The 14,769-nt window shown below is 40.4% G+C and overlaps 1 protein-coding gene across 2 annotated transcripts in view; it reads right to left on the bottom strand.

Moving 5' to 3' along the window:
- Positions 1–1,154: 1,154 nt before the first annotated feature.
- The window catches only part of GPSM2 (G protein signaling modulator 2), a 55,905-nt gene continuing 42,290 nt past the window's right edge, over positions 1,155–14,769 (bottom strand). For both annotated transcript variants that reach the window (XM_044000353.1, XM_044000354.1), the window contains 6 exons: positions 13,081–13,207; positions 10,225–10,295; positions 8,291–8,467; positions 5,678–5,837; positions 3,159–3,376; positions 1,155–1,869 (listed from right to left, as the gene is read on the bottom strand). In XM_044000353.1, the coding sequence (XP_043856288.1) occupies positions 1,630–1,869; positions 3,159–3,376; positions 5,678–5,837; positions 8,291–8,467; positions 10,225–10,295; positions 13,081–13,207 (993 nt within the window). In that variant the 3' untranslated portion in view covers positions 1,155–1,629. The remainder of the gene's footprint in view (positions 1,870–3,158; positions 3,377–5,677; positions 5,838–8,290; positions 8,468–10,224; positions 10,296–13,080; positions 13,208–14,769) is intronic.

The raw sequence follows: 14,769 nt of genomic DNA, 5'->3' as shown, positions 1-14,769 counted from the left end.
CCAAAACAATGAGGCCAAAGCAAGGACAATGGAATGGCAGAACTGAACTGGAGAAATTAGAGTTTGTGGTCGGCACAAGGGTAGGAAATTATCAGAAAGGTTTTATTTCAGAGTTTTGTTTGTATAGGTAAGTTAAGAATGATGGTGACATCTAGGGTATGATTGAGGGTGGCTGAAGTGGAGAAAAGATGTGGGGGCTTAAGGTTGATAAACTAAAAGACTATGATCTTAGTTCAGAGGAACAAAAGAACAAAGTCATGCATTGAAATTCCTATGAATGAGGGCAAGGTAAGTTATAGACTGCAGAATCTGGTACTAAACTTATTTTGAGAAAGGGTGGAGAAAACAATCATAACAGGCTGGTGTATTATGGCAACAGGGATTTGAACAGCGATACAGATGGATTAAACCTCAGAGTGAGGTTACAGAATGAAAGTCTAAAAATGGTAGTGGAGTAGTTCTCATTGGGGTGGGTGGTCAACTATGGGTGATATTTTCTGGAGAGCACGGGATAAGATCTAAGATGGAGTAAAATTGCAGAAGGATGTGGAAATACTGGAGGGATGAGGCTCAGAAAGCTCACACGCACAGCAAGCAGCTGACCTTCTTGAATTTTTGGTACCTAGAGATGTGGTCTAATGGAAAAGAGTATGTGCTGGGGTTTGAATTTCTTTATATATAAAACAGATAAAATGGGGTAGCTGTGCTACCCAATAGGACTGTGAGAAGGAAAAAAAAGATTATGCAAAACTCTTTGTGAACCTTACAATATATACATATCATTCATTATTATTATTATCCACACAGCAGCCTTTTGGATTCATTCAGTCACTCAAGAACTTAGTAAGAATCTAAAAGCATCCAGCTATGTTAGCTAGTTCTTAACTTTGGAGCCAAGAAGCACAGTTGTAGTTCTTCTATGTCATAGAGCCTTCCAGGATCTGATGACAGTGAACATAAGCATACACTACCTGCAGGAGTTTGTGTCCCAGCAGGGATTTTATCAGAGGAGGTAAGCTGAAGTACATACTTGTCACAAATGTATACAGATATGGAAAAAATTCCCCCAAACTTGCTACATGAGCAAAGTTTATTCCTCCAGAGTTTCCTTTGTACCAGCTCTGGCTTTAAGACAAAGTAAAGAAAATGGGGCAGACTAATTAAGAGGGAAAAAAATTCAAGATCTGTACAAGACATGTTTCTTACAAACAATCTTTTTACATTAATGAAGTACATTATTTTAAAGGAGCACCCTCCCACTACATACACACAGTCAAGTATAAAAAAGTACCATTGTCCATCACTAACATAAAAAATCTCTAGTGAGAAGATAAATTCCTAATCTATAGCTTCCTATTTTACAAAAGTACAGAGAAATTTCAGCAAATTGTCAAAAAAATACAAAAGTTAAGCAGTGACCACATGCTGATACTGCACCTTACAAATATACTCAATCACTATGCTCAGAGGAATGTTAATCTCTGTATCATTAAAAAATTAAAATATTTACATAATTCTAAAAAAACCTGTAAGCTGTATAATCAATTCTTCTACCGTGCTACAAATTTTTCCCTTTAAGATAAAGGTAAATTTATTTTCCCTGCAGTAAGTATGAATTAATGTACAATATTAGTGGTTTCCTGATTTTCCTTCTGATTTTTCAAATTCCAACAAGGCACTGCTTTGCAAAAGGTCTTTTAGTCCAAATTTGGTGTCTCTGTTCTGGTCTCTCTGTAAAAGAACTCTCTGTTCATCCATTCTTTTCGCCTGAGACCGTAGAATAAGGCTAAAAAAGTCCTCATCTGGTACCGTTGGTCCCTTGGTAGCAGCAGGTGGTGGAGCACATCTCTGATCATCTAACCTGGAGCCCTAAAGATACAGGAAGAGGAGATTCAAATGTTACCAAGGCAAAGGAAAACCATAGGACACAGGGTTTGGGCAGCATTATTTCGCTAGTCTATTAAAGATTAACTAGCAGCCATCTCTGATAATGAATGAACTAAGTTTTTCATTTTAAAAATATCTACTAAGGAATCAGAAAAGGAAAATAAACATGTAGAAACAACTTGATCAATTTAGTCAAATGCTTCTTAAGTGTAATGAATCACAACTACTGGATACATTGTAATTATGTAATGTAATTGTGTTCAGTTTCATTATTCAGATTATTACCTAAACTGAACACAATTACACTGTCAAGCTTCTCAGACAGTGAGACTGGGCTGCTATTTTTCATACTTCTAATGGAGAATTAGGTTTGTATAAATACAGAGAAGACATGTTGCAGGCCGCATGGCTTTCTGTGTGAAATCTGTGTTTTGTGTTGGCATTGTTATTACCCTTTAGTTTTTTCAAAGATGCTTTATGTTTACAGATTTGGATAGGCATGATAAATCAGTGTTAACTCTTAGCTCTATGATTTTGTTTTTATTTTAAAATGTTAAAAGTTTATTTTTTTAAAAACCCGGAGTTAAAACAACATGGAGCATGACGGATACAACAAAATACTCAGGTAGCTGAAATTGTTAGGTTCTTCAGAACAGGCTGCAAAGACTATGGAGCTGAATGGATCTCAATTAGCAGGCAGGCCTCTGAAAGCATGTACTGATGCTGTTAGGGCCAGATCCCTGTGAATAGCTGGGAATGACCCCTAGCAGCACCTCTAAATATGCTACTGGTCTCACCAATATTTTAAAAGCAGTTTAGACGCTGACTTCTAATTGTGTTGAAAACAGTATAAAAATTCATGTAAAAACATGCACATTGGCCGGCATCATAATTTTCAGTTTCCTAGATGGGTCTGAGACACTGTGGCAAAAACCAGCCACTTTACTCTGTAGCTCTGGGCAAGTGTGTTCACCTCTGTTGGGGTCCTCAGTTTTCTTATCTATAAAATGAGGGGGCTGGGCCAGATGACCTCAAAGGTTCTTTGTGGCTCTGAATCTGACTCTCCAACCTCATCTGTCTCATTTCTTAGTCATGGGTATTTAGCTGGTTCACTCTCAAAGAGCCTCGATGGTCAAATGGGGTAACCTGTTCCTAAAACAATGCCCAAATCGAGTAAAACAAGTCCTTTCTAGTGTCCTGGATAATTTTAAAAGCTGCAATACTTCATCGGCACCTAGGGCTGTGTATGACAAAAGAAATTTAAGATATACTTGGCATTTTACGAGGATATCAAAGAAGTCATCATGTGGCTCTTTGCTGTCACTGGCAATCAGGTGCCCAAGTACTGATGGATCGCTGTCGTGAGTTAGGCGAAGCCCTGGCAGGTTGCTGAAACTGGCCCGTTGGTCATCCAGACGACGGCTCTGTGAGCTGGCAAGCAGATCCAAAAACTCATCCGTGTGAGGGGAGACGAGAGAGACAGACAGTGCTAGGAAGGAAAAAGGAAACATTCTAAGTACAAGAAGAGTCAAAGATACCATCCCTTCCCTCTCAGAACATCACTGGAGCCAAACCTAAGTGATACCAGTGAATCTTTACTTTTACTCTCTTGGGCCTGGAATACTCTACTCTCTCTCACCTTCTCTTCTCCAATGATCCCTTGTTTCTTCCCAGATTCAGCTGAAGCACTGTTGTCTCCAGGAAGCCTTTCTAATGGCCCAGCCTCCCCCTGAAAAACCTGCTCTGTACACACCTTTATGTAGGCCATATCCCCACTAATAACAGGCACATTGAAGGCATCTCATTTTTGCCTCTGTATCCCGTGCATGGTGTCCATAGGTGTTTCATAAATGCTTGTTTCACAGACCTGGGCAAATTGCTTCTCTGCATTTGAGAGGCAGTCTGGGCTCTGAACAGAGTGCTGAGGTCCTAGACAGGAAGACCCGGGTTCAGCTCTCCAGGTCAGCTCAGCTAAGCTGTGTCACAGATCTGTGCTGGTGGAACAGAAAAGCCTGGCTCTTTTCTGGAGGTATTGTATTCTAGTCAACTGCAGGCTTTAACTCTACCAGGGCAGTGAGGTGCTCTCTCCTTCTTATCCTGTCCTTTTTAGTCCCAAGATCATTTTTGTTGGCAGCAGAATAAAAAGAGGAAGCTAAGAGCCGAGGAGTGTTGCCTTCTCTCTTCCTCAATCATCCCCTCCGAGCAGTGATCCTAACCCCTGCTCAGGTGGTCCTCCTGTTTCCCACAGTGTTGTCCTTGTCTTTCCTTGTGATTGTCAGTAGTCCTGACACTGTATGTAGGTCTGTGCCACACTTCCGTAGTCATCCTGTTACTTGAGATGTTCTTCTATACTGATTAGTCCTTAGCAGGGTCTCAAAACAACCGTCCTGTTCCTTCTCATCAGAACTGTTCTCCTTTGTGTCTTCAGGACTTCGTTTTTGAGGCCTTCCTATTTCTTCTTGGTCTGACTTTTCCTATTTTAGGCAACAGAATCCTCTGAAATTGGCTCTTTACATAAAATCTCGGGTGCCTATCCCACTTTCATTATACTCCGATGCCATTAATCCTAAGATAGAGTGTCCAATTCTCAGTGTTCTCATCCTTTCCATTCTAGCAACCACGTTCCTCCTTTGGGGGGGGGGGATATCAGATCCAGAACAACAGTTTCCCTCATTGATTTCTCCACTTAAGGTATCATTAAGGCAGATCAAGAAATTGTCAGGTGGGGGGCAGCTAGGTGGCTCAGTGGATAAAGCATCGACCCTGGATTCAGGAGGACCTGAGTTCAAATCTGACCTCAGACACTTACTAGTTGTGTGACCCTGGGCAAGTCACTTAACCCTCATTGCCCTGCCCCGCCTCAGCCCCCCTCCCCGCAAAGAAATTGTCAGGTGCTGCTGTGGATAGAGAGGAAGCTTCAGCTGTGTCTAGAGTAGAAGTATCAATTCAGGCCTCAGAACCAGGTTAAAATGTAATTGGGAAATGTTAAACAAAATAATTTAAAATACAATACAATATAGGTGATGTTTGTGGTTTTCTTACTATGCAGCCCACAGACATCTGTTTCTATTTAAATCTGACACCAGGGATCTAGATTACTGAAGTCCCTGTTCCTACTCTATCATGTATCTTTACCAGGCTAGTGATCTGGTTCTCAGATTCTTCATCTATTGTTTTTTTTTCTTTTTTGCAGGGCAATGAGGGTTAAATGACTTGCCCAGGGTCATACAGCTAGTAAGTGTCAAGTGTCTGAGGCCAGATTTGAACTCAGGTTCTCCTGAATCCAGGGCCAGTGCTCCATCCACTGCGCCACCTAGCTGCTCCTTCTTTGTGTCGTGGAAGCCTGTAGTAATACTCCAATGACCTTCATAGACAGAAATCATTTCCATCCTATTTTCCTCTTTCTTCACCTTAGGTACTTATGTATTCTCAAAATACAGTATTTCTTCCCTTTGAAGTATCCCATCCATTTGGAGAAGGTTTTTTTTGTGGGAACCCATCCCAATCACAGAATCCCATCAGGCCTCAGATACTGATAAGGCCAAATATGTCTCCCTTGTTCATGCTACTTGTCAGCCATACTTTGTGCATTTGTGTATGACAATGTCAGGCTAAAGTTTCACTGCTGGCCTTTTCTATTTTGTTTGCTGTGAGTTTCTGGATGTCCCAAATTCTCATTCTTTCCACTAGAGGAATAAGAATCCTATGCCTAGGTGTCGTACCTTATTGTTGGTCTCCTTTCCTAACCCCAATAGCACCAATCTGAGTGGAAACAGCTTAAGTAACTTACATTTTCTCCTTGTTTTGGGGGGAGTGGAGGAAGTTGCAGCTGATGTCGTGTGGCAGTTTTTGTCCTTTAAGCAGCACCTCTGGTCATCCATCCTGTTACTTTGAAATCGGCTTAACAAATCAAAGAACCCTTCATCTCCAATTGTCTCAGCACTGATTTTCTGAAAAATTAAGAGAAAAACAAATGCAACTTGAGAATTCGGCATTCTTCTTAAAACAGGAATCCCCAAATGCAAAAGGTACAGAAAGTATACCTTTCCATCCCTGGGAGGACAAATCAAGTTGGTACTATGTGTACTAAGAAAATAAAAAGTATCATTACAATCCTAACAAGTATTTCTACATTTTAGGGACTTTATAACAACTTTTTATACTAGAAAATACTGACACACAAGAAATACTGACATACTCAAGGGAACACTCAAAAAACTAGCTGTATAAATACCAGCATAAAGACATGCATCTTTGACTCAAAATCAGTTTTTAAAAATCTGCTGAAAGAATAAATGCTTAAATCTTTCAGAAAATAACTGCTAAAATCATTAAGGCAGAAACAAACTTTCCTAGCCGAGTTATTTCCAAGGCCTTGTCTGCACTAGAAGTGATAATGATAGCTGACATTTATATAACACTTGAAAGTTTACAAATCACATTACATAGTTTATTTTCACATGATTCCCAAGAGAATCCTGTGAGGTAAGCGTTGTTTTTACTCTCATTTTATAGATAAGGAAATTGAAGCTCAACAAATTCAAATTTGTTGCACATGGTGTGAAAGCCTGGGAGGAAACGTATTTTTATCCCTTTATTAAGGAATTTATTTTCCTGATTACTGTTGGATCATGGAATATTTCTAGAATGATGAAGAAAATGTTTAAGATGTGGTTATTTGGGGGCAGCTAGGTGGTGCAGTGGATAGAGCACCGGCCCTGGAGTCAGGAGGACCTGAGTTCAAATCTGGCCTCAGACACTTAACACTTAGTAGCTGTGTGACCCTGGGCAAGTCACTTAACCCCAATTGCCTCACTAAAAAAACCCAAAACAAACAAGATGTGGTTATTTGGATTACATCTTTATTGACTTTGAAATATTAAAAAATCCATGACTTCACTGGTATGGCTTTTGGATAGTGGATCCCCTCCATCATCACAGATTGCAATCCTTTGGTGATTAAATACCTGAAACATAGCTGGGCTGGTTAGTCTTCAAATGCCAGACCTATAGTCTTTATCACTGAGCCCAGCTTTAAAGACTTCACAGACTTGTAGGACCAACCAAAGCTACTCTCCTGATGGCCTTGTGACTGAGGAGCAGGTACAGAGGGTAGACTTGGATTCAGGAAACCCTGGGCTTAGATCTTGCTTCTGACACTTAGTAGCTGGGTAAACATGAGCAAGTTATTCTCTGGGGATAATATTTGTAGAAGCTACTTCACAGGGTCATTAAAACTTTAAAAAAAACCCCAAACTTTAAAGCCCTACGTCAATGCTGTTATAATTCAGTCACCCCCACACAATGAGAGCTATGTAATAGATATTTATGTAAAATTATCATGTAAAATCATAAGAGAAATAAATTTGGGTTTGAAGTCAAATGACCTGGGATAAAATCTCAGCTGTCACTTTTCCTGACCTTGTGGGTTTCTGTCCTCTGTAAAATGAGGGGCTCAGAACTAAGGTTCAGTGTTATCCAGAAGATCTCTATATACAAAGAGCAAATGTAGTCACACAGCATATACAAACAGCTCATGTTCTACGTGCCTTCTTTAAGAAGCAAAACACCAAGAACAAAACAGTAACGACCAACTCTGTAATAAAGCTCGATTTGGAGAATCTGATGAAAAAAATGTTAAAAGCTCTTCCTGAAACATTTACTGCATAGCACAGGAACTCTGGAGCCACTGACTGCTGCCAGGGCATGCAGGCTGGACAGCAAGTGCCTCATCATCGAGGAGGAGACAGAAGGGACGGGACTCGGCAACCAGCATGACTGCGTTTTCAGGTGCTGGCGGCAGTGAGAGGACTGTGGTTCCACAGCCAGACCAAGGGCTAGAGGTGCAGACTTTGAATCATGTGCATGACACCAAATGCTGAGGCCAAGGGAACAAATCAGGGGGCTAATGAGAGCGGGCAGAGAGTGGCTGCTTTGGGGAGGCAGCAGGAGGGAATCAGGAGCACTTGTTACCAAAATCAAGGGGAGAAAAATGAAGAAAGGAAGGTGGGGAGAGGTGAGATGCCAGATAAGAGAAAGGTCTCTGGATGTGGAGATTAGACCCTCACTGCTGCACTGGGCTTTGCAGACCTTCAAGCTATGTAAGGGTGTGCTGTGACCAGAAGGGGCCAGGCTGGTCCTCAGATAAGAAAGCCAGCGTCAGCTGCCTGCCATCACGGGGTACTGCAGTAAGACTTTAACACAGGTAAAGAGACTGGGGCGAGGGACAGCTGAAGTCTCACTCTGACACCTACCAGTCGTGTGGCCAAAGGCCCCAAGTAACTCTGTACGACCAGCTGATCGCCACTGGTGGAGGGAGTTTCCTCCCTGGCAGTTCCTGAAGCAATGAAATCACAGGCCCAGAAGAAAACCCTGCCCAAACCCAAACTCATTATAAACATACCCTCTGAGAGCTTGGAAGTCGGTGATCAAGAGAATTACTAGCATCTTGCAGAACTTTAGTGGAAGAATTATTTTTGTACTTCTTCCCCTTTAGCCGGTTTACAAAAAGCAGCTTTGCAGACGGTTTGGCAATAAGAGGTTTCTGCTTAGCAAGAAGTTCACTATTCCAATTCTGAACCTACAAAATTAAGCACAAAGATAAGAGGTCAAGAAGAAAAAGTAGACTCATTTCATTCAAGGGCAGTCTTATCACTAATTCTGTGAAATCAATAACAGTTAATAACAGTTCAATATCAATCTGGTTGTCAATTTCTAAGACAGCACCTACAACTGTTTGACCCTAGGCTATTGACATTTTAAATTCCTATTAGCATATTTATCAGACTTAAATAAAGGCAGAAGTGGCAAAATTATACAATTTGCAGATGATACAAAACTATCAGGAGAGGTTTCAAACTACAGGATAAAAAAAGATCCTGACAGGACAGAGTCTTGGGTTGAATCTAGTATTCTGAAATCTAAGATGCACAAGTACAATGCAGCAGGGCAGCTAGGAGAGCTAAGGCAGCCTTGGGATGTGCTCAGAGAGGCAGAGAGGCAGCAGCCCCCATGCCCTGGCCCTGGTCAGAGGGCATGGGAAGCACTGAAGCTGATTAGGACATGGATAAGATGAAGAGCATTCAGAGGACGGTAACCAGGATGAAGAAGGGCCCAGAGTTTGTGTCATACGAAGATCAATGATTTAACTCTTGAGACATGATCGTTTTCTTCCAGTACTTTAAGGCTGAGGCTCGAATGAGATAATCTCTGTCAAACACTTGGCACTGTGCCTGACACACAGTGGGCACTATGTAAATGCTATTGTATGTATAAATTGTAAACATTGCAATATCAATCATCATCCTTCTTCTCGACCTGCTGTATGTGACATTCAAATCAACAAAGATTTAGTAAGCACCCACTGCATGCCAAGCACCGTGCTAAATGCTGGAAGCACAGAGGCAACAAAGCCTCTGCTCAAGTAGCTCACAGCACCCAAACATCCATGTGCAGACAAGACACAGACTAAGAGAGCCTTCACGGGGACGTGGGACACCTCTCTCCTGCTTCACTTCCTGCCTGTCTGACTGTCCCTTTGCAGTTTCCTTTGATGGCTCATCATCCCCATCATGCCCACTAAGTGTCCTGGCTGCCCGACTCCTCTCCCTCTGGTCTGTCTTTCTTGGAAACCTCCGAAGCTCCTCTAGGGTAACTATCATCACAGATGATAGCACATACAGATGACTCCCACAGCATCACTGTTCACCTTCTGGGCACTTGAACTGGAGACCCTGGAGATATCTTAAACTCAGCAGGTCCAAAACTGAACTCACTACCATTTTGGCTAAGCCCACCCCCTTCTTCCAAACTTCCCTATTTCTAATGTCTCAGGCTCAAAATATGGGCACTCTCTTTGCCTCTTCACTTTCTCTTTATCAACAATATCTCCCAAGATAAAGTTTCTCTTGTCAAAGTAAACTTAATTTAGGGAAGATGCAGGAAACTGTCTCTTTAAAGATGTACCTTGAATTTTAAAAACGATTTTTGACACTAAAAGTTGTTGCAGTTCAAAAATACAAGTAAGCAAATTATCTTTTGCTTGTTATTTTTGATTAAAAATATCAATTGCTATGTAATCAATTACTAACAAATTTAAGTTTTGCAATATTAATTCCTCAATTCTTGAAAAGTCTTGGCAACTATATCACTAAATTATTTTTTAATTGACAAACTCCTTTATGAAGACAAATTTTTAACATTATCCACAGCTGTAAGACTGTAAACCTAGAATCAAAATGCCCCCTCCCCACAATCCACTGAAATTATTCAAACTGAGTATTTACTCTATTAAGCATTGTCTTTACCAAAATTCTCAGAATCAAAAAAATTGCCAACCTTCTCTGGTGTTAACTTCATAAGTTCCATATTTTCCATACTGTGTCGGCGTCCTAGCTTAGGGCGTGTATCTTTGGGGGGAAAAATGTAAAGTAAAAATAAACCAACCTGGTTGCAGCAAGGTCCTTCAAATCATAAATTCAACACACCGATTCTACTCACCTTTTGAGAATGATGTAGATTCCTGAATGTCAGAAAGGAAATGTGTATGAAACAAAAACAGGCCAAACTCTTCATTCACTCGAGAGAGTTTAAGAAGAATCATTTTCTATTCTAACTACATAAAAATAGATTGTTCACTCCCTCTAAAGTGCTTTGATTTGGAGAGTTTATATTATGACTTGAAACTCCACCCTCTAAAATTTACCCTCTAATTTAGAAGGGCATTTTACAATAACTGGTTTTTACATTACACATACTGTTTCTAAAAAAAATGAGTTAAAGTGGTTTTAGTTAAGTTTTTAACATTTAAAGAAAAGGGGCTGAAAACTTTCAGTTGAGAAAAGCAAAAGAATTATAATAATAAAGCATTACCAAGTCATGACTCATCTTTGTGCTATTCTTCTCCACTATAAGATCTCATGTGGAGACAGTAACTACCAGAAAACAAGCTAAAATATTCAGAAACTAGGGTCTCTACAATAGGGACCTCTGCTTCTCTCTCTCTTTTTTTTTTTTGTGTGGGGCAATGGGGGTTAAGTGACTTGCCCAGAGTCACACAGCTAGTAAGTGTCAAGTGTCTGAGGCTGGATTTGAACTCAGGTCCTCCTGAATCCAGGGCCAGTGCTTTATCCACTGCACCACCTAGCCACCCCCCTGCTTCTCTCTTAACTGTCTAATCTAATGGCTTTTTCACAATTCTTCTCTTTCCTGAAACATGAGACACGGTTGATCGTCCTTGCTCAGATACCCTCTCTCCTTCAAGTTTCTGTGAGAGGGCTCTGTTTCTTCATCCAACAACTTTAGACATATCTCATTTGAGCCAGTCACCCGTGCGGACGAGATGAGCGTCCTCCTCGACACCTTTCTCAGATGTATCTAAATCTGTAGCAAAGTCTTGGTTCTGTCTTCACAGATTCTATCATATATATGCCCTTCTCTTCATACAGACCCTCCTCACCTCTCAAATAAGGTGCTCAGTTTAGCATTTAAAGCCCGTCACAGCCTGGGCCCTTCCACCTTCCAATCTTTACACTTTATCCCCTCCACACACCCTGTGATCCAGCTTCACGGGTCTCCTTGTTCCTCACACAGTCCCCTCCATTTTCCACTTTCTTGCCTTCACAAGAGCTGTCCCCACACGCTGGAATCCTCAGCCCACCAAAGTCCAACTCTTAGCTTCCTGGGCATCTCAGCTTAAATCCCACCTTCTGCAGGTCATTCCAGGTCCCTGACTGCTGGCGCCTTCCCTGTGAGCTTTATTCTGAATGTACCTTATATGAACACAGTCCCCCTTTTGAATGTGAGAACCTTAGGGGCAGGCACAGTGTTTTTGCCTATTTAAAATTCCAGCACTTCATACAGTACTTAGAACATAGTAAGCACTTAATAAATGCTTGTAGAAGACTAGAGAAAAGGATACTGCCATACTTCTAAGAAGATGGAAATAACTATAGAAATACCAAAAAGAAACAAAATTGCTTAAAAAGGAACAGGAGAAATAGAATTCACCAAAATGACAAAGAATAGATTAGAGGAAAGTTCTGATGAAATAAACATATATTTAATAAAACATGGGGTAAAACACAAAGAGAGATGAACATGGAGCAAACATAAAAAACAAAATGAGAAATTCTGAAAGATATACTTAACTGAATAACAGATATTATAGAGAAATTTTAAAAATTTGAATTCTGAGATAAAAGTCCTAGGAAGATTTAAAGATCTGAAGAGAGCTATATAGAACTCAATAGAAGATAATGAAAAAATGTAAAAAATGGAAAGTAACTGATGATGACAAGACCGGCAAGTAACTAAAAGTAGAAAAAAAAAAGCAATTCAAAGTGGAAAAGCAAGTTCAGGGAAGGGAATTAGGAGTTCTATACATTTTCCCAAGTGGTTGTTCCTTCCTTGAACTTGGAGGGGACTGAATCTAAAAAATTTTTTAATGCTTCTTTGTGAAATATCTTAAACAGAGCAACACACAGATGGTATTCAATAAATGTGATGCTGAACATGTCCTCATCAAGAACAGATCTTTTATTTTTTATTATTTTATTTATTTTTTGCAGGACAGTGAGGGTTAAGTGACTTGCCCAGGGTCACACAGCTAGTACATGTCAAGTGTCTGAGGCCAAGATCTTTTCTCTTTAATAAATTTTAATATGTAAAAATGACAAGATTTTTTTTACCTTAAGAGTTTTAATGTTGGCCAAAGCATCTCACAAATAGAACTTTCCTAGACTCCCTGGGGGGGAAAGGGAATATATACAATTCAAACATCTTTAAAATAATATAGTAGGGGCAGCTAGGTGGTGCAGTGGATAAAGCACCGACCCTGGATTCAGGAGGACCTGAGTTCAAACCCAACCTCAGACACTGGAAACTTACTAGCTGTGTGACCTTGGGCAAGTCACTTAACCCTCATTGCCCACCCCACCCCCCCAAAAAAAGCAAGTCAGGTAAAAATTAGGCAAATCTATCTAAATAAGGAACTTACATAGATTTTTAATTCATGAAAATGTTGCATCCTTGTATTCACAAGCAAAAATGATCCTACTAAAAATTAAAATTCATAATGTGGAAAACATAAGCTTCAAACTTTCCTGATGTTCTTTTACATTTGCATATCTAAACACAGGCACATACATAATTCCAGATAACAATAAAACTGGTTTACAAAAAACATGTACTTACCACACAAGTTGTCAATTTCATTGTTTTCAGACATCATTGAATTATTTGTGCTATAGCTGAGACCAAGCACCATTTGAAGATCCGAAAGATTCAGTCTAGCTGTTAGTTCACCACTCCTGTCCCCAATCTACAACCAACAAGTACTTCAATTTTAGAATCACTACTGAAAGATCAGGAATGTTAAAGATTAAGAATACATTTTTGCTTATTTGATGGGTCAGTAATTTGACAGAATTCCAACTAATTAGTCATCTAAAATAAATATACTATTTTCCATACTTTTCTAAAAGCAGTATAATCTGAAGGATTATTAAAAGAATTATTTATTATAGGAGTAGAAAACAGAACCAAACTCTGGATGAGAAAGTAAGTCCAATGTTCCCATACTCTTATTTTTAAGACTATACAAAAACCCCCTTCTCCTGCTACCATTTCCCAACCCTTCATTCCCATCCACCTTTGCCCCACTCCTCCTAAGTCCCTGTCCCACTCACTCTTCCCTTCCATTCCACTGTGCTCTGCAGAGCCTCTATCTTGCCATTAACACAATTCCCTTGAGTCCAGATTTCTTCTTCTGGTAACAATCCTATCTCCTTGAATTCATAGAAATGTGGCTTCCTCCAGAAGACAATGAATCCCTGCACTACTGTCTCCAGTACCTCAGACGTGAGTCAGGAGAAGAAATACTTCTTGGCCCTCACTGACACTTTTAGTCACTCCATCTGCTAATTTCTCTGGGTCTATTCTCCTTCAGGTTCATTTTATTCATCTCTACCTTCCTACCTAGATCCTGACTGCGACTATCTACCAACCCCAATGCAGATCATAAGGAGGTTGGTCCCTGAGTCATTCTTCTCCCTCTACCCCATCCCCTGCCTTCCCTCACACTTAGGAACTTCAATATAGGTGCTGAAGATCCCTCAAACACTTTGGGCTTTAAATTCATCAACCCCTCCATAACCTAGAACTAGCTCACTTTGACATCTCCTCACCTTCCCAACCACTGGTATTCTATTCCATGACCCAGAATTCTTCAACTCTTCTCTCTAACCACCATAACTTCTACTTCTCTTTCCCCCACTCATTTCTCCTAAAACTAGTCTTCATTCTCATTGAGACCTTTAGTCACTCCTGGTCTGGCCTCACTTTTCTCCCTTGAAAAAGTCTGACCTTATAGTTCATCAAATTCTCTTCCTCCTAAATCCCTTGCCTGTCCTGTTGACACTAACCGTGTGTATCTCCAACCCTGAGTTATCCTTGCTATTCCCTTTTCTGCTTCTATTTGCACAGTGTGGCAGGAAGTCATCCAACTGGGTTAGTTAGGAACATTTGAAATTCATGTTCTCTAATCTCAACTAGGCCTTTCTTTGTTGGTGCAATAACAGTCTCTTATTCTTCCCTAATGTCTATTCCAAACATTCTCTTTTCAAACTACCTATGGTAGCTACCAGGTCTAAGTCCCACCTACACCATCTCTGGCATGTCATTATCTCCTCAGTACCCCAAGATTTGAACTCAGGTGTTCCTGACTTCAAGCCCAGATTCACACCATGATGCCTCTCATTTGTGTCTATCTACATGCACAGACAGATAAAACAGATGGATAGATACAGATACAAACATGTTTAGATATGTATCGAGGGTGTCCGAGTGTGATCTGCACATATACTAAATTTCCCTCTCCAACAG

Source organism: Dromiciops gliroides, chromosome 4, assembly GCF_019393635.1.
Source record: "Dromiciops gliroides isolate mDroGli1 chromosome 4, mDroGli1.pri, whole genome shotgun sequence".
In the NCBI taxonomy this organism is placed as follows: domain Eukaryota; kingdom Metazoa; phylum Chordata; class Mammalia; order Microbiotheria; family Microbiotheriidae; genus Dromiciops; species Dromiciops gliroides.
The sequence above is the reverse complement of the archived record's forward strand: the minus strand, read 5'-3'. Positions and strand labels throughout refer to the sequence as shown.